Source organism: Astyanax mexicanus, chromosome 22 (assembly GCF_023375975.1).
Source record: "Astyanax mexicanus isolate ESR-SI-001 chromosome 22, AstMex3_surface, whole genome shotgun sequence".
NCBI classification, from domain to species: Eukaryota; Metazoa; Chordata; class Actinopteri; order Characiformes; family Acestrorhamphidae; genus Astyanax; species Astyanax mexicanus.
In genome coordinates this window covers 27,514,767-27,538,039 of record NC_064429.1, presented here as the reverse complement: position 1 = coordinate 27,538,039, position 23,273 = coordinate 27,514,767, and the positions used below count along the sequence as shown (strand labels likewise).

Sequence of the window (23,273 nt, the reverse complement as noted above, 5' to 3'; positions counted from 1 at the left end):
TCCAAGGTAAAAGGGTAATTTTTGGCAAAAAAAATATTTTAAAACGAACGTAAAACATTAATCTGATATATGCACCCTTTATAAACAAAATATTTTAAGCCAGTTGCTTACCACCACAATGTGAACAGCTTTTTTGACCTAAAAGTTTTTTTTTTTTTCAAATTTCAAACCACTCAGAATTAATTTGTTCAGATCTTAAGAATTTTATTATTGCAGGAACTACATTTGGAAATGATAAAATTTTATCATTGACTGATTTTCTTGATGATATATGAGTGTCCTTCTGTGGAATCTGAGGGGGTGCACTGGTTTTAAAGGTCAAAGCAGCAAATCTATACAATACAGCAAGTATTATATTCACTTAGGAGTGACATTGTTGTTGTAATAGTTGTAAAAAATTTTTTTACACTTACCATGGATCTGCAGGGCTCTGGAATAAGCGCCATCATCCTCATAATCATCATTATCATCCAAGGGATTAACTAAAGGAATTTAACCTGGTCTTAAAAGTTTAACCTAAAGCTCTGTGGTACTCTTTGGTACTAGTGGTATTAACTTCAGTATTTTTTTTACTACAATATTCATGTTGTAATTCACATATGTACATATCTATCTTTTATCCTGCAATATAAAACATATCAATGCAAATAAATTTTAGTGAGTGAACAGACACAAATGTGGATTTTTGTGATTTATTTACGAAAAAAAAGAAGGGGGCTCAGAGTCCAAATTCCGAATTAGCTTATACATCAGTATCCATATGCCTAAGTCTGTCTGAAAACCCAGCTACAAACCTCCATTAACTCGCTGCACTTACATGGAGCTCTACTAAGATTGACATTTTTACTTCAAAGAATGACATTTACATGTTATAAACAGCTCAAAAAGGTTTAAGAAAGATACTGTAAATCAGCATGCAATACACAAAGGTTTCGCTCTCATAAAAAAGAACTAAAATATTTCGACCCAAAGACAAGTTAACGAATAAGTAATGAATATACATTTATATCTGTAATTATATAGCCTATATATTTATATTTCAGTCTTTTTAACTTTGTTGCTGACATCACGCCAAAGAACACCACCTTTTTCCTTTTCTTTTAGTGGACTGAGGAGTAAAAAAATAATAAAAATAGAGATTGAGAGAGACAGAATAAAAAGAAAAGAAAGAAAGACATAAGAGTATCTGAAGGACATTATCTGTCTGCTGAACTGTCTTTAGGCCAAGTTGGACTTACAGTCTCACACAGAGATAATGATTCGAAATATCAAACAATCCAGTGGAAATAATGAGAGTAAAAGTAACACACATTCTACCACAGAGAGGAAAAAACCTACAAAAACTCAATTTACAAGTCTTGATGTCAAATGTGTTGTGTTTCAAATGTTATCTGAGCTACAAAAGGAAAAAATGTGAATAAAAACAAGCCAAACATATAAACATACAGCTTCTCGACTCAAATTTACAATTATTTAGAGCAGACCCAGTTATTATTTTAGTGCCAACGAAATTTTAAGGCAACAAGTACACATCCACTGTATTTCTGCATTGTGGGGACACAAGGTAGGGTTCAGCGTGTTGAAAATATGAAAATGTATGCAATTTATCTCATGCTGATCAGAAACAAAGGGAAAGAACAGAAAAAAATAAATAAAAATGACCCCTATCTACTACATTCATCTGTTATATAGAGTTTAGTTTAACCAGTCAGTTACCAATTTGAGGAAACGGCAAGAAAAACAGAAACAAAAACAGACAAAAAAACAAAACAATATTCCAGCACGTTCTGCAAAGCATTTTAGAAGATTTCAGTACCACTCGAAGCATTTAACACAGTATTCCAAAAAAAAAAAAAATCCACATAGAAAAAAAAATCCAGAGATAAAGTCCTTATAAAACATTACTAATAATAAAAAAGAGAAAACATGTAGCTGTAATATTTTGGATATAACCAATATACCAAAATATCACATACCGGTAATCTTCCTTTTTCAGACAGTGATGGGACAGTGAGTGTTTTAAAGTTCATCCAAACTAAAGGAAAAAGATCATTTTTAGTAATTTTTCCTCCACAAATAATGCATTTTAGTCACTGCTATAATCTGTGTGATTTGTGATTGTCCACTGATCACTGGACATTACTGGAGAGAATAATGAAGAATGAAGGTTGTAGTAGAAGAAGGTGGGTAAAGATAATATTAATGCAAGATAAGGTCAAATCAAATCATGTTCTACGAAACTATTAGTGAAATAATATAAAATAATAAAAAAAAACAGAAGAAAAGAAAATGTAAAAACAAACCCATTTTGAACATACAATAATAGTTTAAAAACAATATGTGACAAAATTATACATCATCAAATACTGACAATGAGAGACGAGCACCTGGAAAGGGGGAAAATTACAGCGCTGAAGAAACCGAATCTACTGTGGATTACGTATACGCAGGCCTCTCAAAGTACAGGTTTCAACACTCAATACCGACACTCACGGGAGGAAAAGACGTCTGCCCACTCACGGTACGGTACAGATCGGCACGGAGCATCATCGTATCTCACCGCATCACTGCATCACCCGCTCAGTCCACTACAACTCAGTCAGCTATGATGCGCCAAATAATTAGAGATTAAAGATTTCAGAGAAACAGATTCAGATTTTTTTACGTTTTCTTTTTCTTTTTTTTACATCGATTACTTCTCGATACACATCTGTGATAAATGAGTCTCAAAAAAAAAAAAATATTACAAAATAAAAAATAAAGAAGTGAAAAGCAAAGCAAGACCTGCGCCTTGATACACGAAAATAAATAAGTCCTTAAAAAACGAAGTAAAACAAAAAAAAGAGACACGATTTGCAACAATTCGCATCATCACCTGTAAAATAAATCATCTGGAATGAGCTGAGAAAAAAAAAAAAACACGCCATACGCACATGACCACCACAACCCACAACCAGAAAGTTTGAAAGTGTAGTTGCTTGTTCCATCAGACCTTCAGACAGTCAGCCTTCCAACTCGATGAGGCTACCACAGCCGTTTCAGCGCTTGCCGAGAGTTTTGAGAGTTCATCCGTTAAAATACGTCCGTAAAATTGTGTGTTGTGTTTATGTTTGTGTTGTTTTTCGTTTGGCTCGTTGTTTATATATTTTTGAGCAACCACCTGGAGGAGGGGGGGGGGGAGAAAAGAAAACGAAGAGAACTCCTATACACAACTGCTTCTTTCTTTCTTTCTTTCTTTCTTTGTTTGATCTCCACAACTGACAATGTTCCAAAACAAAAAAATATATATATCTTTTTTTTTTTGCATTTTAAATTTTCATTTGTTTCATTCTGTTTTTTTAACTGGTGATACCAGGTGTTTTTCCCTTTGAGGGCCAGCAAAATAAACCTCGACACTGTTCCACCGTCAGCTATCTTTTTTTCTTCTTCGTAATTTTTCTTCGTCCGAGCCAAAGGGCTTTCTTTCTACAACAGCTTGGTTTATAATATCTGTCTCTGTCTTTAGCGATGCTTCTAACTCTGTGTTTTTTAATGTAACAGGTCTTCGAGTTGAGACACTATCATGACAGCACACACTACTCATTAGAGAACGGAGGAGGCTGAAGTTTGGAGCAGGGCCGGCTGAAAGGGCTCAGTCGGAGTCGCTGCTCTCGGAGCTGGAGCCGCTGGAGCTGCTGCTGCCCGAGTCGGAAGAACTGCTGCTGCCGCTCAGCCGAGACGGCCCGCCCCCTGGCGCTGACCCCGCCTTCTCTGCTGGACACAAGAGGGAGAGATTAAGGGAATGCAAACGGCAAGAAACATGGCTTTATTATATTATTATTATTATATCATCAATGACAAATTAAAACATTTAACATTAGTGATTGCAGTCCCCCCTAGGAAGCACCGTTAAGCCCTGTTCCCTTGCCCACCCGTGTGATTGTGCGTTAAGACGATAGACATGCACACAGAGCAAAAGCATTAATCGATCGTGACAGAACAGAACGAACAGTACGGCACGCTTTCCAAGCAGCCAGAGACACAGAGTCAGTACGAGTTGCATCAAGACACATACAGGCCACACTCATCCAGGCTGTTGGCTGCTCTTAACTTCCCTACCAGCTACAGTCCCTCTAGTCCTGCCTAATCTGAGGAATTGGAAAGTCTGTATTATAATTATATTTTATTTTAAGCCAGTATTTTAATTATATATATATAATTATATTTTATAATAATAATGACAATGGCCAATTTAAATGTAAGCAAGGAGTTGACTATGGACCTCATGTTAGGATGACATAAACCCCCCCATAAATCTTAAAAAAAAAAAAAAAAAAAAAAAAAAAAAAAGCACCGTACATTTGGCAACTGGAACTAAGAAAAACTTTGGGCAAATTATTTCCCTGAAAATAGAAAAGAGCCAATCATTTATACTAGTGCTGGGCGATTATGGCCTAAAAAAAAAAAAAAAAAAAATATTTTTTTTTTTGTTCAATTGTGTTTTCAAATTTTTTTCCGATTTTCAATTGTAATCGATTTTTCCCCCCTACTAAAAATCTAGCTACAAATGACAATGAAATGGTTCAAAACTATGTTTAACTGAGAGGGGGGAAGAAGAAAAAAAAAAAAAAAACACCACTACAAGTGCTACAGTTTCAATTATCACTATTGGTATCAGTTTACTGCCTCTTATTTAACAGTCTATTTTCCAGCTGAAAGATACAAAATGTACAAAGCAAAGCTAGTAATGTTAGCTAGCTGAGGTAACTTAGCTTTTGCATTTGTTTATTTACCAAAAGGCTGACTGCCCTACTCTTTGTAATTTGCGACTCCTGACATTGTGGCTACAAAACAACAGGTGGCTATAATAGCACTACTAAAGTAAATTCATGATTAAAAAATACTAGCACTGCTGAGACAATTTTATGACTTAAATGTAAGACTTGACTGAAGGTATATTCATAACTTGCTGAGGTAAACATAGGACTTTAATAGCACTCCTGGTGTAAACGTATAAATAAAATTGTACAGCTGAGGTAGCCGACAATAGCAATACTGAGGTAAATCTGAATAAAACTGCAACGTTGAAGTAGATCTATGATTAAAAAAAGTATATTCATGATTAGAATACTAGCACTGCTGAGGTAATTTTGACAAAAATACTACCACACTACATTAGCTCTGCTGAGGTAAATATGACTTTGAATGCACTGCTGAAGTAATTTAATAATTAGAATATCAATGCTGACAAACATATGACTAAAACTGCAACGCAGAGGAAACATTATGACTACAGTAGCACTGTCGAGGTACATTTATGACTCAAATTACACTACTGAGGTGTGTTTGTGATTAAAACAGCACAGCTGAGGTAAACATTTGACTAAAATGGCATTGCTTGGGGTTAACCTACTTTTAGAATATCATTGTTAAGGTAAATTTCTGACCATAACAGCACTGCTGAGGTAAATAACTTTACAAAAAATCATGTTTGGTTTTTAGAAAAAAAAATTATATATATTTCGGTGCATCCGGAAAAAAAAGAAAGAAAAATCCCATAGCTACGCAACACACAGTAGGTAAAGCCCTGCCGTCTATCCTCTTGCCTGACCAGCCCGCTGTTTTCCCTCTCCTTCTCTCTCTTCCCCCGGGCACCTGTCCACACACTGCCACACAGGTACCTTTTTTGGGCGGTTTCTTGTTGTTGTTCAGTTGTCCGCTCACGTCCTGCAGCCTCTTTTCTAACTCTTTCTTCTTTTCCTGAACCAGTTCCTCTTTAGTCTTGGCACTCTTTTTCCCAGTGCCCGCTGCAGGAGACACACAGCGGCGACCAGTGAGTCCCGGGTCAGCCTCGCACTCCGCCGCCGTGGCAACAAGCAGCAAAAAGCACTCTCTGCTACTCTGTAACTGTTATTGATCTACTTATTGGCATCTAATTCTCTAGGTTATCAATCAACTAATGCACTAGCATCTAGAGTACGTACAGTATACTCATTATACTCTACAACAGTATAGGCCACTAATCAGAACAGTAGTAATAGTTTGCAGCCTAAAAAGCCATTGAGATCTGCTCTCTGAGGTTAGTTCAGATAATTAAACAGTAACAGTGATGCTTAATTTAAGCCTCAGTTGAATTTTTTTTGGGGGGAGGGGGGGATTGGGAAGGAGGGGGTGGTGTTAATCTATATAAATAAAGAGTGGAGAGAAAATCCACCAAAAGAATCATGCAACACAGCAGAGGAAGGGAGTGCCCCCATATTCAGCAGTGGGAATACTGTGAGCCGAATTAGCTTTCCGAGCACTGTCAGCAGCCAGACAGGCGTTTTGAGTTTTGTCTGCAGCAGAAAACTGGAGTTCAGGTCAGAAAGATTGAGAGAAAGTAAGAGAGAAATAAAGAGAGCCACTCCCGGTGGGGAACTTACGTAAAGGTTTGCGCTGCTTCTTCTGTAAACAGGACTTAACGTAGCGCTCCAGCTCGCGCAGCGTGGAAGGCTTGAGAGTTTCGAAGTCGATCTCGATCTCGTCGGGGTTGGAGTCGCGCAGCGAGGGCTCACGCGACTGGATGATGTGCACCACCCGGCCCAGCTTCTCGCCGGGCAGTCGGTTGATGTCCAGGCTGAGCTGCCTTTTCTCGTCATACGACATGGGAAGAGCCTCCTCCTCGTCCGACTCGTAGTTCGCCGCGCCGGGTTTGCCGCCCTTTTTCGGCTGCCTGTGGAATTAAAGGTTTGAGAATTGAGTTTCGACACTGTATAACAGAGTGATAATCAGAGACAGTTAGAGTCAGTGAGACGTGTCAGAATCAGAGATATAGAGTCACGAAATAGAAGTACTTCACTACTGTACTTAAGCACTAAAATACTGTATCTGTATCTACTGTAGGGCTGAAACTAAGGATTATTTTGGTAGTTGATTAATCTGCTGATAATTTTTTAGATTAGTTGATTAGTCAACAATTATTTCTGCCATGTCCTCCACCTCTAAAATCTTTAAAACGTTAGAAACAGCTGATCATGAGATTTAAAAGGCTTTTTAATGTCTAGCAGTTGTTTGAATATGAAAATCATTGATTATTTAGTGAGTAAATATTTAATCTACTGCACATAACTACTAAAATGCAGTATACTTATTCTTTTTCTCCTATTTCCATTTTTATTTTACTACATATTTTTGGATGAGTTTTATACTTGTATTTTTTATGTGCTGCATCATTACTCAACACAATGAAAACATAGTTTTGCAATGATTCCTAACATTTTTATTACTAAAGCCAGAGCAGTAGATGCTTGATCATTGATCATTGAGAGAATGGTGCAGCTATACTAACTTTATCAAATATTATGTACTTTACTGGTCGGCCCAAATATGAGATTTGCAATTTCTCAAATTTAGCTGATTCTAAGAGCTGGGCAGATTTTATGATCTGTATTGCATGAAGCTCTCTGGTCACAAATACTGCAATTCCTCATTCAAGTTATAAAGGTTGCCAGGTACAGACAACAGCACTCAACAGTGTACTGCACCCATGAAAAAAGGCGAGCTGGCTATTTTTCTGCTGAACATGTATTCACTGAGCTTCAGTAAGGTTGCTGACCATAGCTTTACCACCAACAGCATAGTAGAGATGGGCATTTTGGCCACTGCAAACTTATATAATTTACTTAACAACTAGAGAGTAAGACTCGTCTTCTCTTGCCAGTGTGTGTCAATCTGGCAACCCACGTGAGTCTCGTGTTTCAGCAGAACATTACCTGGTAGTGGATGTGCTGTTGGGTTTCCTGGCTGAAGTCTTCTTGGGCTGAGCCTGCTTGTTCGGCTGCGACGACTTGGTCTTCTTCTCCTCCTCCACCACCACCGGCGCCGCCTTGGCCTTGCTCTTGTCTTTGTCCTTCTCCTTGTCTTTCTTCTTCTTCTCCTTTTCCTTCTTCTCTTTCTTCTTCTTTGGCTTGCTGACGGGGCCCTGCGACAGAGCGGCCAGCTGTTCGTGAACAGCCTTCAGCTGGGGAGAGAGGGGAACGGGGCCGGTTAGCTAGCGGGGAACACGGGCCGGCTGCACTGCTGCTGCTACAGGCTGGAGGGAGGAGTTTAGCTGTGCGGGGACTGATGGTAAGACAGTGTGATGAGGAAAATAGCCGGCTAAAGATTAGGAATGACATTGTGCTTTTTATAAACCCTTAAATTTATAAATTGCCCCCAAGCAACGTGAATTGTGAATAAAGAATTAAAGTGATACTGCAATGGTTTTCCACATTTTATATACTTCAGAAATTTGCCCATTTTTGGTAATTGATAGAATATTGATTGAAAATGTTCCGCCCAACCTTAAACATGTCTATTTCTAACTCTCATGTTACGTCTTTTTATACATTTACCTGTTGTACGTTTTTTTAACCTAGAAAAATAGACCATAGCTGCATTTTTGTGCAGCGTGTTTGCATGAAACTGATTAAATGCAGATGTGTTACAGTAGAAGCCTCGCTTTCTCAATTAATCCTCAATTAGTGCTTTGCTAACGTTCTATAAAATACATTCAGTTTATTTTGCTACTTTGTGTTACTTTATTTAGACTTTATTTTTTTTATTATTGTACACAGAAAGATTCTAGTCTTTAAATGTTACTGTTTACAAAATAGACCAAAGTTTACAGATTTTGTTCTACTTAGCGAGTAAAACTGTTACACTAAATAAAACTTGAACATTTCTTTTGTTGCAGTAGTATATTTTTTTAATTAAACATATTATTTGTACCTCAGGTACTATGGCCCTAAAATAATTTAATGGTATTTCAGGGATAATATACACAAAATTATATTATACTAAAAAATAAATAAATAAATAAAAAAGTCAACAATATTCTACTGCCACAAAATTAATATTCAAGCATTATTTAGTATAAACAGTTTCAAACATTCAGTAGAAATAAGAATTAAATCTACAAATTCTATGTCTATTTTTTACAAACTAAAAACAATATCTTACCTTACAAGACTATAATAAATTAAACAAAAACAAAAGTTTCACAAAACTAAACTTCAAGTAAACGCAAACAAACATTTTTAACTTAAAAGTAAAGTAAAAATCTAAATTGATGCAAGACAGACTGCTTTCAACAATATTTATAAATATTATTATCTGCCAAATGTAATGTATTATTTAAAAAAGATATATATATTAATGCATACGACATATAGCATACCTGTACTCCCCTCCCTTATTTACACATTCTATGTGATTTAAATCTAATAATAAATGTATCCATAATTCCCACAGCATTTAACATCCCTAATAATAACTAAAAAATCCACAATGATGGTTAATAAAAAAAATAATAAACATTAAAAGAAAAGACTGTTCTTCTGTTCTTTCTCCTGCTCTCACACACGCTAACTGTCTGCCCATCCCTTAGCCAAACATCACTCCAAACATACAAAGAAAAAAAAAAGCTTTCAATTGTGAATGGTGAGACCCTTCAGAGGGCAAAGAAACCAATGATCCACTACACCACCCCAGAAAAACATGCCAATCAATCAATGTCATTCAGCAGATCACAGAGCAGAGCAGGAAGCAGAACCAAAAGGGAAGCTGAGTGGAGAAGCAGAGGCTGACTGAGGGACACGACTGCCCAGCTCGATTACATCTCAGCTACCATCTTAACCCTCTACCGCTCACTTAACCACGTGCTAACAGAAAAAATACAGTCAAATAAAAATGGAGGGGTTAGTGGGGAGGTGGGGACCGGGAAGTAAAATCATAAATCACCTGAAAACGTTTGGCACACCCGTTTTTTTTCCCCGCCCTGTTACCCTTCGGGTGCTCCTTAGTGATTTGCTGGTAAAAAAGCCAAAGTGGGATAAAATAGTCAATCTCAAAAATATATATATAGATGTATAATAACTTTTTTTTTTAATGTTAGCATACTAGAACAATAAAAGTTGACTACAAGACTTGAAACAATATATATATTATATAATATAGGATATATGTTTATATAATACACACATATGAACAAAATTGTTGGTACCCTTGCATTAACCAAAAGAAACCCCTATAATGGTCACGGAAATAACTTGACAAAACTGACAAAAGCAATATTCACATTTTTAGCCTGGTTCCAATACTTTGGAAATAAAGGGAGAAAAAAATTAAAATTAATAATAATAATAATAATATATTTTTTATTATTCATATCGAAACAATGGTACCAAAACTCAACATTTTTAGCACAAAACAAACAAGTACTAAAAATCCATATCAATAATTTGACTTATTTAAAATTATTTAAAAAATTAAAATAAAAAATAAAATAAAATAAAAATGTCACAACAATTAAATGCTGGTTAAATGCAAGTAAATGCTGGTAGACTTTTTTTATAATATTCTGAATTTATATGCTTTTCAAATTACAATATTGTAATGTGCTGAGTTACTTGTAAAAATGCGTGATTGGTCCCAATTTCCTGTCACATGATTGGATCGCAACGTCCCTAATTTGAACAGAATAATTTTTATAAAACGATGCTTGACAAAAATGATGGTACTAAACACTTATATCTGTTATAAATGACTTTTACCAGTTTTGTCAAGTTATTTCAATGACCATTGTAGGTTTTCCTCTCTTTAAACGTAAGGGTATTAACAATTTAATTTATATGCGTGTACTGTATATAAAAGCATACGTGTGATGACACGTATTACAGCATACAAGTAACAGTTACTGATTAAAAAATAAATGAATAAAAATCAGTTTTGTATCAGTATTGTATTGCATGCAACCCAATGTACCAAGATGCCAACACATGATGCAGAGGCGGTAGAGGGTTAAACTTTCAGTCCTGGGTCAAAATCAAAATGGGCAGTTTAAGAACTTCAACAACCAAACCAAACAAACAACTACAAAAACAAATCAACAAACAAACAAACAAACTGTTGAATGGCTCTTACATGGTTAGTTGAGGGTGGAGAGGTGTAAGGGGTTTGGGTACAGGTGGGTGGATGGGTGGGTTGGACTTTAGCCTTTAGCCTGTCCCTCCACCCCTGCTTTGGATCTTGGTCGTGAGTGGCTTCACCCACCTGCGGGACACTCACCTGTTCCTGCAGCTCGGCAAGGCGGGTGGCTCGCTCCTCCTCGGAGTCGGAGCTGGAGCTGGAGGAGTCGGCGCTGCTCTCACTGCTGCCCGTGCTCTTGCTGACCACCGCCGTGGCCGAGCCCGCCCCGGGGGACGACGGCTCGGCGGGCTCGTCCGGCATCTTCGCAAAGCGCATCTCGAACACATCCTGTTAGAGACAAGAGAGTTCAGTGAGGAGAACTCAGTTTATGATCTTGTAAAGTGTGGATTTGAATATATGGAAATATATAGAGGTTATCTTCAGCTCTGTGTTCCTAATCTGAACAACTGTCTGAAACGGTTGAGAAACAAGTAGATGGTGAATGTAGAGTGTAGAGAGTTTATTGACTCAAGTTGAACTGTACTGGATGTGACTCTAAAGCAAGCTTCAATGGCTCGTTTGAAGGGCTCTTACATGGAGTTCACTCTACCTACATTGTACAGCAGGATTTTGCATAGCTGCTTGTAAAAGAGAAAATTTTGTGTGAAATGGACTTTGGTTGTAGTGAAACAGAATAACGAATACGAACTTTTATTGAATAGCCCATCTCTGTTTACCCCCAGCATTCCGAAATACAGCACTTTTAGCCAACGAGACAACATTTCTCCCAAATTCCAAATAAAACAGTCATTTAGAGCACTTATTTGCAGAAAATGAGAAATGGCTGAAATAACAAAAGATGCAGAGCTTTCAGACCTGAAATATAGAAAACAAGTTCATATTCATAAAGTTTTAAGAGTTCAGAAATCAATATTTGGTGGAATAACCCTGGTTTTTAATCACAGTTTTCATGCTTCTTGGCATCATGTTCTCCTCCACCAGTCTTCCTCACTGCTTTTGGATAACTTTATGCCACTCCTGGTGCAAAAATTCAAGCAGTTCAGCTTTGTTTGATGGCTTGTGATCAACTTCCATCTTCCTCTTGATTATATTTCAGATGTTTTCAAATTGTTAAAATCCAAGAAACACATCTTTTATAAGTGGTCTAATTTTTGTCCAGAGCTGTATTTATATAATTTTTTTAGGTTGAAAGGTTGTCCAAATTTTTATGGGGAGGATTTCACCCCTTACCCCTTTTGAGTTACCCTCGAAAACAAGGGGTAGAGGTACAAAAGAGAAATGGGATGGGGCCTAAGTTTCAGCTCATCACTCACACTCCTAAAATTATTAGAATAGGCTCTGATTCTATCCAAACTTTCAATATCATGGAGACAAAGTGGAACGTGTCACACCAAAACTCCTGTAATTCAGGACACAGGTCGTAGCTGTATGATAGTTTAGTTTTAAGGGATTCACATTTCTTACACAAAGATAATATCTCTGGAAATATGATATGTAGCTTTGTCTTTGAACAGTAAAATCTGTGTAGAATATGTTTTGAATTGTATTATACTTTGTGTGTGCTTGTTCGTGTTTTTGTAATCATAACTTTGTACAATTAATATTATCATTACTATTATTTGAAGGCTCCCATTTAAATCAATCTCCAAAATGAGAGGCACACTGTAGCTTTTTTTGTTGGCTTGTGTGAAAATGAAGTGTAAACTCCACTTGTGAGTGTTACTTAAACCTGCTAAAAATCTGTTCATCTCAAAAAGAGAAAAAGAAAACGCACCTGAAGTTTCCTTGCCATGGCAACAACCTCATGGTCAGGGGGATTGTATTTGTAGCAATTTGAGAACATTAACCGGACATCTGCTGCGAAACTCTGGGCATCTGGGTACTCCCTGCCGTCCATCTTTTTCTGGAAAAGTAGCAGAAAGTGTCAGATTTTTAAATGTATTAACAGTAGTAATAGAACAACTATAAATGGCTATAAAATTTAAAAAAAGGTATGACATGGGGGGATAAAACCAAAAGAATATGACGTAACTCATCAGAGACATAATGAGAGGGATATCAAAAATAATTCACAGCTCATTACTCAGAGTATGCAGGTTTACTGGGCCGTACTTTGACAGTGCTGAGATCCATGGGTTGCTTGATGATTTCATGGTAGTCGTGCAGTTCCAGGGCCTCTGCGTCCACTGGCTTGTAGAAGGGCCATGCGTATGCCGCGTGTTTCTTCGACAGCATCTCCTTTAGAATGGTGTCGCAGTGTTTGAGATGGTCGCTGAGCTTGCCCTTCTTATTGCCCTGCTGGAGCAGCTCGTTGTCCTCCAGGTCTTTCTTCGGGGGTTTGATGGGGCGGCCGGTGCTCTCGCGCCTGGAGATGACCTTACTGAGTTTGGACTCCAGCATGCCTGTTGGAGATTCGCCTCTGCTGGCAGTGATGGCGCAGGTGGTGGGCGTGGTGGTGTCTGCTTTCCGCTTCACCCCCTTCTTCTGGAACCAAACAAGCAGACATTGTGACACACATACTCAAAAACTTCATTCAGAACTTGGACCCTTATAGTGGGGACACATTCAGAAAACAGCACCACACAGTGGGGACACTTTCAGAAATTAGACCCATATAGTGGGGACACATTCAGAAATCAGCCCCACATATGGGGGACAATTTTAGAAAACCAGACCCATATACTGGGGGCAAATTGAGAAAATCAACACCATATAGTGGGGACACATTCAGAAATCAGACCCAAATAGTGGGGGCACATTCAGAAATCAGACCCATGCAGTGGGGACACATTCAGAAATTAGACCCGTACAGTGGGGACACATTCAGAAATCAGCCCCACATATGGGAGACAATTTCAGAAAACCAGACCAATATTGAGAAATCAACCCCATATAGTGGGGACACATTCAGAAATCAGACCCAAATAGGGGGGACAATTTCAGAAAACCAGACCCTTATACTGGGGACATATTGAGAAATCAGCCCCATATATCAGGGACTTGCTTTATTTGATATAAGAAACAACTTTAGAGACATTAAGAAACCTAAAATAACTAAAATAAGAGAACTGCTGTGTAATTTATTACATTTTAAATTCAGAAAAAGTATGAGTTTTCATGTATAATCACAACAAACCTAACATCTTTCACCATCATGTCACTGCTCTTCAGAAATCTGAGTGCTTAGAGCAAAACACCCATGAATGTTTTAAAATACATCACTAAAATTTCATTAGTCCCCGAAAATACGCCTCGGCAAGAATCCTAATATGTTAAACCCAATTGTTGTGTTCTGTTTTTATGCCTTCTGTTCAGAGATTATAAATGAGTATAGTTTAGTGCCTGCGTAGAAACAACAGTAGTCTGACATTAGTCTGTGAGACAGTTTTAGGAAATCACTGGTTAATACAGGAACCCAGATGAACACAGAATAATAATAACTTTTTCAATTAAATATCAAAAAAATATTTGAATAATAAAAATAAAAATGCCCCACAAACTTCAAAACACCTTCTGAACATTATATCTGAGGACCAAAATAAATAATTTTGATGCACCAAATAAAATGTATAAATAGTTACTATTGATTTGAAAGACATGCAAATTTCTACTGTTCCCACAACCCAGGCGATGGTCTTACTTTGACGACGGGCTGTGCACTCGGGATCATGGGTGCAGGAGGAGGCACAGCTTGGACGTTGGAGGTGATGGTTGGCACAGGCGTGGCTGCTATTACAGGAGTCTGGGGTACCTGTGGAGGGGAGCTCGGACACGACGAGGACGGGGAAGCGGAGGACATCGCCAAAGCTTGCTGATTTTCTGTCAGACAAATTACAGAAATAAGCATGGGTTCCATCAGACTTTAAAAAAAAAGTATAACATGTAGAGCAGAATACTTTCTAGAATAATTCATATATTTGTATATATTCAAAGCACTTTATTTACTTGAAGCAAACAAAATATTAAAATCACTGGTGCAAATATCAATTAATGCACATGGGTCAACCACTTTATTTTTAAATCACAACAATGAAATAAGAGAATAAGAATAAGAGAGGCTGAGAGTCTTCAGCACAGTGACAGTATGTTTACAATTTGGAGGAAAATGAAGTGTGGCCGAAGGTAGCCAATGGCTTGAAATGTAGCTGGCTGGATTAGCGTGTTTGCTAACAGAGTGACAGCATGAGAACCTGATACACAAAATAGGTACATGTCGGTAGGTCTGTATGTTCAATAAACCCAATGTAGCCAGTTAGAGAATAACAAAACAATAATAAAAAACAGTATTTGAGAGATGTTGAGCTGTTTGAAAATGGGCTGTAAAAATGGCATGTTGCACTTAAATAAAAAAGAGGAAAAAATATATATGCATTGATTTATGGGACATATTTCATCTTCATCTTGCTGGAAATCTCAGGGAGGTTTACCTGAGGAGCTAGGAGGTGGCCCAGGCTTGCGCGCTTTGCCTTTTGGGGGTGGTGGCAGTAGTTCCACCTCCTCCTGGGGCATCTGTGCTACCTTCTGAAGGAAAATCTTTTCCAAGGCTTGAGCCATGAGGACAATATCATCTGTAGGCTGAAACGTAGACGAAGACAGGAATAATTATTATAAGTAATAAAGCAGTAAACATGCATGAATATTGCATGTTGTCCTGAGAACACACTGGATGTCACTAGAGTGTAAACAGTCTGGTTCGCTTTACCTTGTTATAGATATAACAGTTTGTGAACATAGTGTTGAAATCCTGCATGCATTCACCAGCTGTCCAGTAGTAATTATTCTCAAGTCTCTTCTTGATTGTTCCCATGTCCATTGGGTTCTTAATGACTTTATGGTAGTCCTATAGAAGAAAACAACATGACAACAAGTGAGAAATAAGAGAGATGTAGCATGTATAAGAAAAACTGATTATGATTATGAGTGGTTAGGGCTGGACAACGTGGCTAAAATCACTAAATACATTACCAGTCAAAAGTGTGGATACCCCTTAAATTCAGTGTTTTTCGCTTATTTTACATTTTTATGCATGTGGAATTATTTAGGCAAAAAAATGAAAGCCAGGCAACCGAAAAGTTTTAAGAACTTTGAAAGTATCCTTAATGCAGTTACAAAGACCATCAAATGTTATGATAAAACTGGCTTTCATCAGTACCATCCCAGGAAAGGAAGAACAAGAGTTACCTATGTTGCACAGGATAAGTTCAAAGTTACCAGCTTTAGAAACCGCAAGTTAATAGCACCCCACTTTCTGCAGCGTGCATTGGTAGTTTTGGAGTAGTTTTGCAGCATGGAAAAATAAGTAGCAGCTAATAACCAGCCTCGACAGGATTGGAACACGGCAGCGTTTTTTTTTTTTAGAGCTGGATTACTCACTGATAGATGATGACAGGTCATTACTGGCACTACACTGTTTGAGCTGAGGAATGTCAATGTGGGCCTCAGGTAGGTTCTGAGTGATACTAAAATATATAAAAAGAGTTTAAAAAAACATAACCTACTCTGTCCTAACAAGACTTATTTGAATAGCTACAAACCCTTGTCACCAATAAGTTATTTGTAATTTTAAACAAATAAAAGTAGATTAAACTAACAATAAATTTGCTTAGATTTCTAAGACAAGCATGTCACTGACTGATGTTCATTACAGACAGATGCATTCCGTTCACTCTGCATTTAAGCTAAGCACAAAGAGGCAGAACACAACAGGCATCTTGAGCCGGTTAATGTCAGTGTTTGATGTACAACCACAGGCGATGACTTTTATAGTATCCATATTTATATCAAGTTATGTCGTATCAACTGAAATTACAAAATATATCATGATCTTAATTTTGGCCATATCGTCCAGCCCTATGCATGGGTTACTTGGGTCTTTACTTACTGGAAGACTCAATTTGATGGCATCCACAGGTGTGTAAAAGGGCCAGGCAAACTGATGCCTCCACAGAGTCTTCACCACCACGTTCTGCATGTATTGTAGCTGGTTGGTTTTCCGGCCTGGCTTGTTGGGGTTCGTAACTTCAGGCGGAGGGGGGTTGACGATAGGAGGGGGAGCCTGGCTAGGAGACGTGACCGCCGACATTCTGAGCAGCGGAGGGGAGGAAGTCGCTTGACTGACGTCTGGGGATTTAGGAGTTTAGTGATTATTGCGTTCCTCTTTCTTCTCCTTACTCCCTCCTCGATACGCACATCCCATCTCAGGACCTGAGTGTCAGCACGCTGCCGGAAAACATCAAGAACCTCACGTTACTCAGAGATCAAGGCAGTGGAGACGCAGCAGCACCACACTGTAGAGCTGGGTGACACTGTGAAATACAGTACTTTATAAATACAGCAGGTAATCAGGATTTAATAAAGATAAGGAATACATATTCCCGAACACTGCTATTAGGGGTGTGCCATATCATATTGTGCGCAATAAAATCACCAACATTACTGAATATCATGAACTATATTATACCCTGAAATATCATGGCATATTACCTACCCCTAATTATTACATCAGGGTACTACTTTTTTCCTGTTTTTAGCAAAAGAAAAATGTACACTGTTCTTACTTCCCATTATATATTTACTAGAGACAGATTATATCTGTCCAGTATCTTTTATTTTACTTCAGTCCTGGATATATGGAGATATATGAAGTGCATTATTAGTATCATGACATTCTGGTTCATTGACTTCTGTTACAAGGTTCTGTATCTTATAAAAATTCTCCTTTTAGTATTGTTTTTAAATCTCTCAGATAGATAGATAAGATACTTTATTTATCCCGAAGGAAATTTAGGGGTGTGCCATATCATATTCAATAATAAAATTTAATTTTTATTTTGTTATATCGCCAAGAGTATCGTTATCGCGAAAATACCATGAAATATTGTGATGTAATTTTAGGGCCATATCGCCCACCCCTAACTGCTACTATATATTGTTGCTTTGGACAAAAAAAAAATGTATCTACATTTGTTTCTTAATTTTATTTTTACTATTTGACAATTAACTCTGACCGTTCTGTTTTGCATTGTTAACTATTTTTAGAACGAACAGACAGACAGAAATGACCCCAAATGCAAAAAAATATATTTATTACATTGACTTTCATCAAAAGTGAAGAAGTGTTGTTTTTCTTTCTCCTGTTAAGCTGCTGGGGAGACAAGTTTGTTTGGCGGGACAATGACAAATGCCAAAAGGTCTCATCGAATTTCTGCATTTACCCAAGTCCAGTAGAACGCATTACAGTTAAATATGTTTTAACATATTTAAAACAGCTGTTTTTCAGAGCTGGATTACTCACTAATAGCAGATGACAGGTCACTGTCACTACACTGGTTGAAAAGTTCTATTGTTTGATCTGGTCTGTCTCATGTTTGTCCATTATTCAGGTCTTTAGTTATGTAGCTTAGAACACCAAACATGTGGCTGCTGGCTCAATGTGGGCCTCAGGCAGGTTCTGTGCGATACCAACATATCAAAACGGAGGTTATTTACTAAATAAATTATGTCATGCATCAATAAGGCACCAACAAAATGGGGATTTCTAAATTTTACAAGGCAGCAAATATCAGTAGATTAGTATAGATGATATGAATCAACAACCATATGAACATATCACTGACTTATGATAAAAAAAAAAATTATACAGAGTTCATACATGTTTTAACCAATACATTTCCATTATTTTTATCATGACTTTTCCATGACTTTAAACATGAACAATAAAACCAAAAATGAACTACAATTATAATTAAATTATATTAATTATATTAAAATGATTATAGTAGATGCAAAATGAATCAGGTAAAATTTTATAAAAATGTTGTGAATTAACTGCAAGCCGACAGATGTATTTGTTATCTTAAAATAGATTTTCTCCATCGATAAACGGAAACAAACATTTGTAGACCAAACTTTTATGACTTTTCCAAACTTTTCTGGGTATTTTTATTTTTCCAAAACATATCCAGGCCTGGTTTTTCATGACCGTTTATAAGATTTTCCCAGTCACATTATAGTCTGAACTTTACATCCTGATGCGGAGACATTTGTACACAGATTAAACAAATAAACAATTTAACACTGTTCTCTAGACACAATTCAAGATAATACTTGAAATCTCAAACTAAACTACGCACAAATTTACAGAAAAATCATTCTATGTCCAAAATTTAATCCAGTCCTACCCTGGCAAACCAGCCCAGGGGAAAAAAATACAGTAACCAATATCTGGCATTTTGTGTATATTTTTGACTACATCAGTCCAAAAGCTTTGTCAAAAAAATTATATATCTCACATAAATTGATTGTAAAATTAGTAACTAAACTCAAATGGATGCATTTTGGAAAAGAGTGTTTATTTTATGCTGATATAAATGCAGTCAAATAAACAGAAACAAAAACAATAATAAAAAACATTATATTAGCAAAATGTCAACATCCGACATCCAATACAACTCAGATTCCATCATTCTATAAACAACAACAACATTATGCAACTAAACAGGTAATATTCCAAGTACAGCACTTTAATAAGCAGAATAAATAGCAGAATAAGACAATCTGTCTGATAAAACAAGCCTAAAATGATACTAGAGATCCTAAACCATTTCTACTAGTATCAACCCAAATATTTAATGTCTGCAATGCCGTTTTTAATAATACAAAGTTTTATTTTACACACCAGTTATGAAATGTTTACCAGCAATAACATCAGATCTACAGTTGTAAAATATGACAGTTATAGTCATATTTCCAGGACCATGCATGCTTAACATAATTTTAACCACACGTTATGTATTTACATGCTGATTATTTCAATAAAAACTTTGTTTAACTGGTAGAAATTGTAGTTTATGTATGCTCCATTTTCAATTAGTACAAAACTGTCATCAATACAATGATAATACTAGTCAAAACTACATAAAACACAATTGTGACCAGTAAAAACTGTAACGTTAAATAAAAAGGCATGAGTAAATAATTGTTTTTTAAATAATCATGATGAATGTATGGTAAACTATCTTCTTAAACCACTGCTCATTTTTAAATAGCCACAATAGCTGTCATATGTTCTGTGTTTCATAAAAATATAGAAAAAGGTTATTTTAGGAAGATATGATAAAATATTAATAAACTATGCAGCTTTAGCCTGATACCTGACGAGAGTTTCTACTAATAAACATACAAATTAAAGAGACTGCAATTTATGGTTTTACTAGAAATAATGCATCATTTTTTTAGATAGAGCAAATTGCTAATGTACTATCCATTTAAATAACCATAACAATTATTTAACATACGTTTAAGGTTTCCTGAGTTAAAATCAAATGTGTCGATATCCTTATTGTCGATACGCTAATAAAAACAAAATCACAATACGAAAAAATATTGACAAATTGTAGAGCTCTAGTCTAGCTTATAACTAATAAAAATAAAAAGACTGTAATTAAAAAGTTTAACTCGTAAAAAAGCATTATTTCTAACTTTAAAGAGAGTTTTAATTAGTAAAAACAGCTAAGAGTTAAGAGTTATAAATTACCAGCTGCCATACAGCCTGAAAATAGCTAAAACCTAGCTTGGGTTAGTAAGGTTAGCTATTTTAGCTAGCTAACTAGCTACGGGTGATGATGGATACAGGCACAGTCTGGGCTATTTATAATAAAATGCTATTAAAAATAAAATAGTCACATTGTGGAGAATAGAAAAGTTACTACGGAGTCAGACCTGTTTTATAAAAGGTAAAATAAGCTAATGTTTTGTATTTTTTACAGAGCTAAGCTAGGTTAGCGTTAGCTACATTTCATGATTTTGGTCGTTAAGAAAACACGAAACGCTGCGCGAACCTGATTGGCTTAGCTAGCGCAGGGTTAACCAGAGGGAATAAATTGAGCCAGAAAAAAAGAGATTTAGCTAATTTACAGAAAATGGGGGAATTCACCGCATGCAGACACTAAATCTTTAAATGAGCTTGTTTAGAAAGATGGCGGGCTACGGTAAAGATCTGCACAGAGCGGGGAAAAGCCGTGTATTAGCTGGGAGTTCGCTAGTTAGCTATCCTAGCTAGCTAGGCTAAACCCGGAGCCTCCATATCTTTTCCCACACCGACAGCTATACAGACCTATAGCCATTGTGTGCATGCAGAGCAGCCAGCTAGCGCAGCTTAGCTAACCTAACCTAGCTAAGCTACCGTTTAGCGGGCCAGTTAAAAAAATCTACCGAGCTCTGCCTCGATCCAGCTGCAGCCACAGCCAATACAGATCCTCCTCACAAAACCGTAAACACATTTAACCCGATCTAAATCCACTAAACCACAGAAACACGCCGAAAAAGAAAACACAGCGCGCTTTGTTACCGCTAGCTAGCGCTACCTAACCCCGCTACATTGTTGGAAAGCGCGCTGCATCAGCTCCTCCACTCTCAGACAGGCAGACAGGAGGCAGGCAGGATCCCGGAGAGCTGCACATTTCAGCTCCCTATTCCCCACCAAATCCCCGCTCTACCCGCACACCCAGCTCCCATCCCGCACCGCCAACCGCAAATACATAGAACACACTTTTATTACTTTCAGTCCGCGCGGCTCCGGCAGCGTTCTCCTCGCAGATTTTCGGGTCGCTTTTATTGCAGCGAAGGAGCATAATAGACGGCTGGGGTCGACACTAGTTGGTCAGTGTTTTGCCCATGCGCACTGTCGCACTGTATTGTGGTCCTGCCTCGCTGTGTTTGGGTGAGGTGAGTGCGGCCGGCCGGCCTGGAGGGGGCGCACTCACACAGAGCCCATTCACTCATATATAATATATTTAGAGTTCAGTTTCTGAATCAGTTTCTCTCATTTTGATATTTATAGGTATATGTTTGAGTAAAATGAGCATTGTTGATTTATTCTAAAACCTACGGACAACATTTCTCCCAAATTCTGCATTTCTGCAAATATCTGCAAAAAATGAGAAATGATGCAGAGCTTTCAGACCTCAAATAATGCAAAGAAAAACATGTTAATATTCATAAAGTTCTAAGAGTTCAGAAATCAGTATTAGGTGGAATAACCCTGTTTTTTAATCACAGTTTTAATGCACCTTGGCATGTTCCCCTCCACCAGTCTTACACACTGCTTTTGGATAACTTTATGCCACTCCTTCAAAATTCAAGCAGTTCAGCTTGGTTTGAATCAATTTGGTAAAATCCAAGAAACTCATCATTTTTAAGTAGTCTCTTATGTTTTTCCAGAGCTGTATGTTTTGTTTTGTTTGTATTACTTTTTGTATATAATACAATCCGACATAATGAAATTGACACAATACAACCAAATATAACAAAACTAAAACACAAACAAACAAACAGAAAAAAGAAAAGTGGGATTTAAATAAAATTGAAAAGCTTCCCAATATCGATGCATTTTTTACATTTCTTATTTTTTATTTGTCGAACATTTGCCAATTGGCTATTTGCCGTGTATATAACTATATATAGTATAATTTGAATCTGTTTTATCAGTGCATTTTTATTTTCCATGTGGGATTACACAGAAATCTACTGTGGATCCTCAGAGATGTCACAGGCTCAGCCTTGAACAACCCTGAAAAGTGAAATCTGAAATCATAAATGTAGCACTTTACAGCTTTAATATGGTTTTAATATTGTTTTATTGTTTGTTAAAGTCATAAAATATCACAGGCAGCTGTTTTTTTATTTGGCTCAACATCTGATAAGATAATAAGACAGGCTAAACCACACAGGCCTGTTAAACCGTCACATTGAATACTGTGGGGTTTATGTTGACAACCTCTGAATTATCTTGCTTTTTTTGGATTGATCTTTTTTTGACTGGAAGTAAAGGTTGGTTAAGGAAATTCCCCTGAAAGTCCAATGTATATTGTATATTTTTGATGATGCTTTATTTGAATTGAAATTTAGTTATAATTTTGGGTAAACTTTATAAACACAAAACGAAATTCAGTAAAAAGATCCCCCTATTCCAAACATTTGTTTATTTAGACTTATATATATTATATATATTATATAGACTTTATAATTTATATGAATTCCTTTTCTTTTTTATGTTTGTTTAGATTTGTTTTTTGTTTGTGTTTTTTCTTTTGTATTTTTGTAATTATGGTTGTTTGAACTTTGTTCGTGACCTAATGTTGTGCCCTTTATTTGGCCACAAGGAGAGATTTATAGTATATTTCATTTTATTTTATGTATTTTATAAGAGTTTATATATATTTATATTTTTTATGTATATGTATATTTATATATACTTTGTGTACTTTATGTATACACACTTATTGACTAATTTACGACAAATAAAAAAAACAAAATTTTATAAATCTATAGATATTTTTATTTTTTTA

The 23,273-nt window shown here is 36.6% G+C and overlaps 1 protein-coding gene across 9 annotated transcripts; it reads right to left on the bottom strand.

Annotated features, from left to right (window-relative positions):
* Positions 1-678: 678 nt before the first annotated feature.
* On the bottom strand, positions 679-21,626 carry brd3b (bromodomain containing 3b). Of its 9 annotated transcripts, none has more exons than XM_015604436.3 (13): positions 21,476-21,626; positions 16,808-17,145; positions 15,629-15,766; positions 15,354-15,501; positions 14,567-14,745; positions 13,039-13,410; positions 12,701-12,829; positions 11,065-11,253; positions 9,739-9,807; positions 7,731-7,978; positions 6,402-6,691; positions 5,661-5,786; positions 679-3,753 (listed from the first exon to the last, which is right to left on the bottom strand). In XM_015604436.3, the coding sequence occupies exons 2-13, from the start codon at positions 17,006-17,008 to the stop codon at positions 3,632-3,634; spliced, it is 2,211 nt and encodes a 736-aa protein (XP_015459922.2). In that variant the 5' UTR covers positions 17,009-17,145; positions 21,476-21,626; the 3' UTR covers positions 679-3,631. The 9 variants fall into 9 exon arrangements, with proteins under 9 accessions (XP_015459922.2, XP_022523302.1, XP_049326297.1 ...); XM_022667581.2 differs by having other exon boundaries at positions 679-3,750; XM_049470340.1 differs by having other exon boundaries at positions 13,039-13,407.
* Positions 21,627-23,273: the final 1,647 nt, after the last annotated feature.

Bases quoted from the DNA above. Each gene is read 5' to 3' on its own strand.
- brd3b (XM_015604436.3), bottom strand. From the start codon at position 17,008: ATGTCGGCGGTCACGTCTCCTAGCCAGGCTCCCCCTCCTATCGTCAAC. The intron at 15,767-16,807 runs GTAAGTAAAGAC...TTTCTTCTATAG, and splicing joins CCATCAAATTGAGTCTTCCA to GACTACCATAAAGTCATTAA. The intron at 7,979-9,738 runs GTGATTTATGAT...CTCTCTCCCCAG, and splicing joins GGTGTGCCAAACGTTTTCAG to CTGAAGGCTGTTCACGAACA.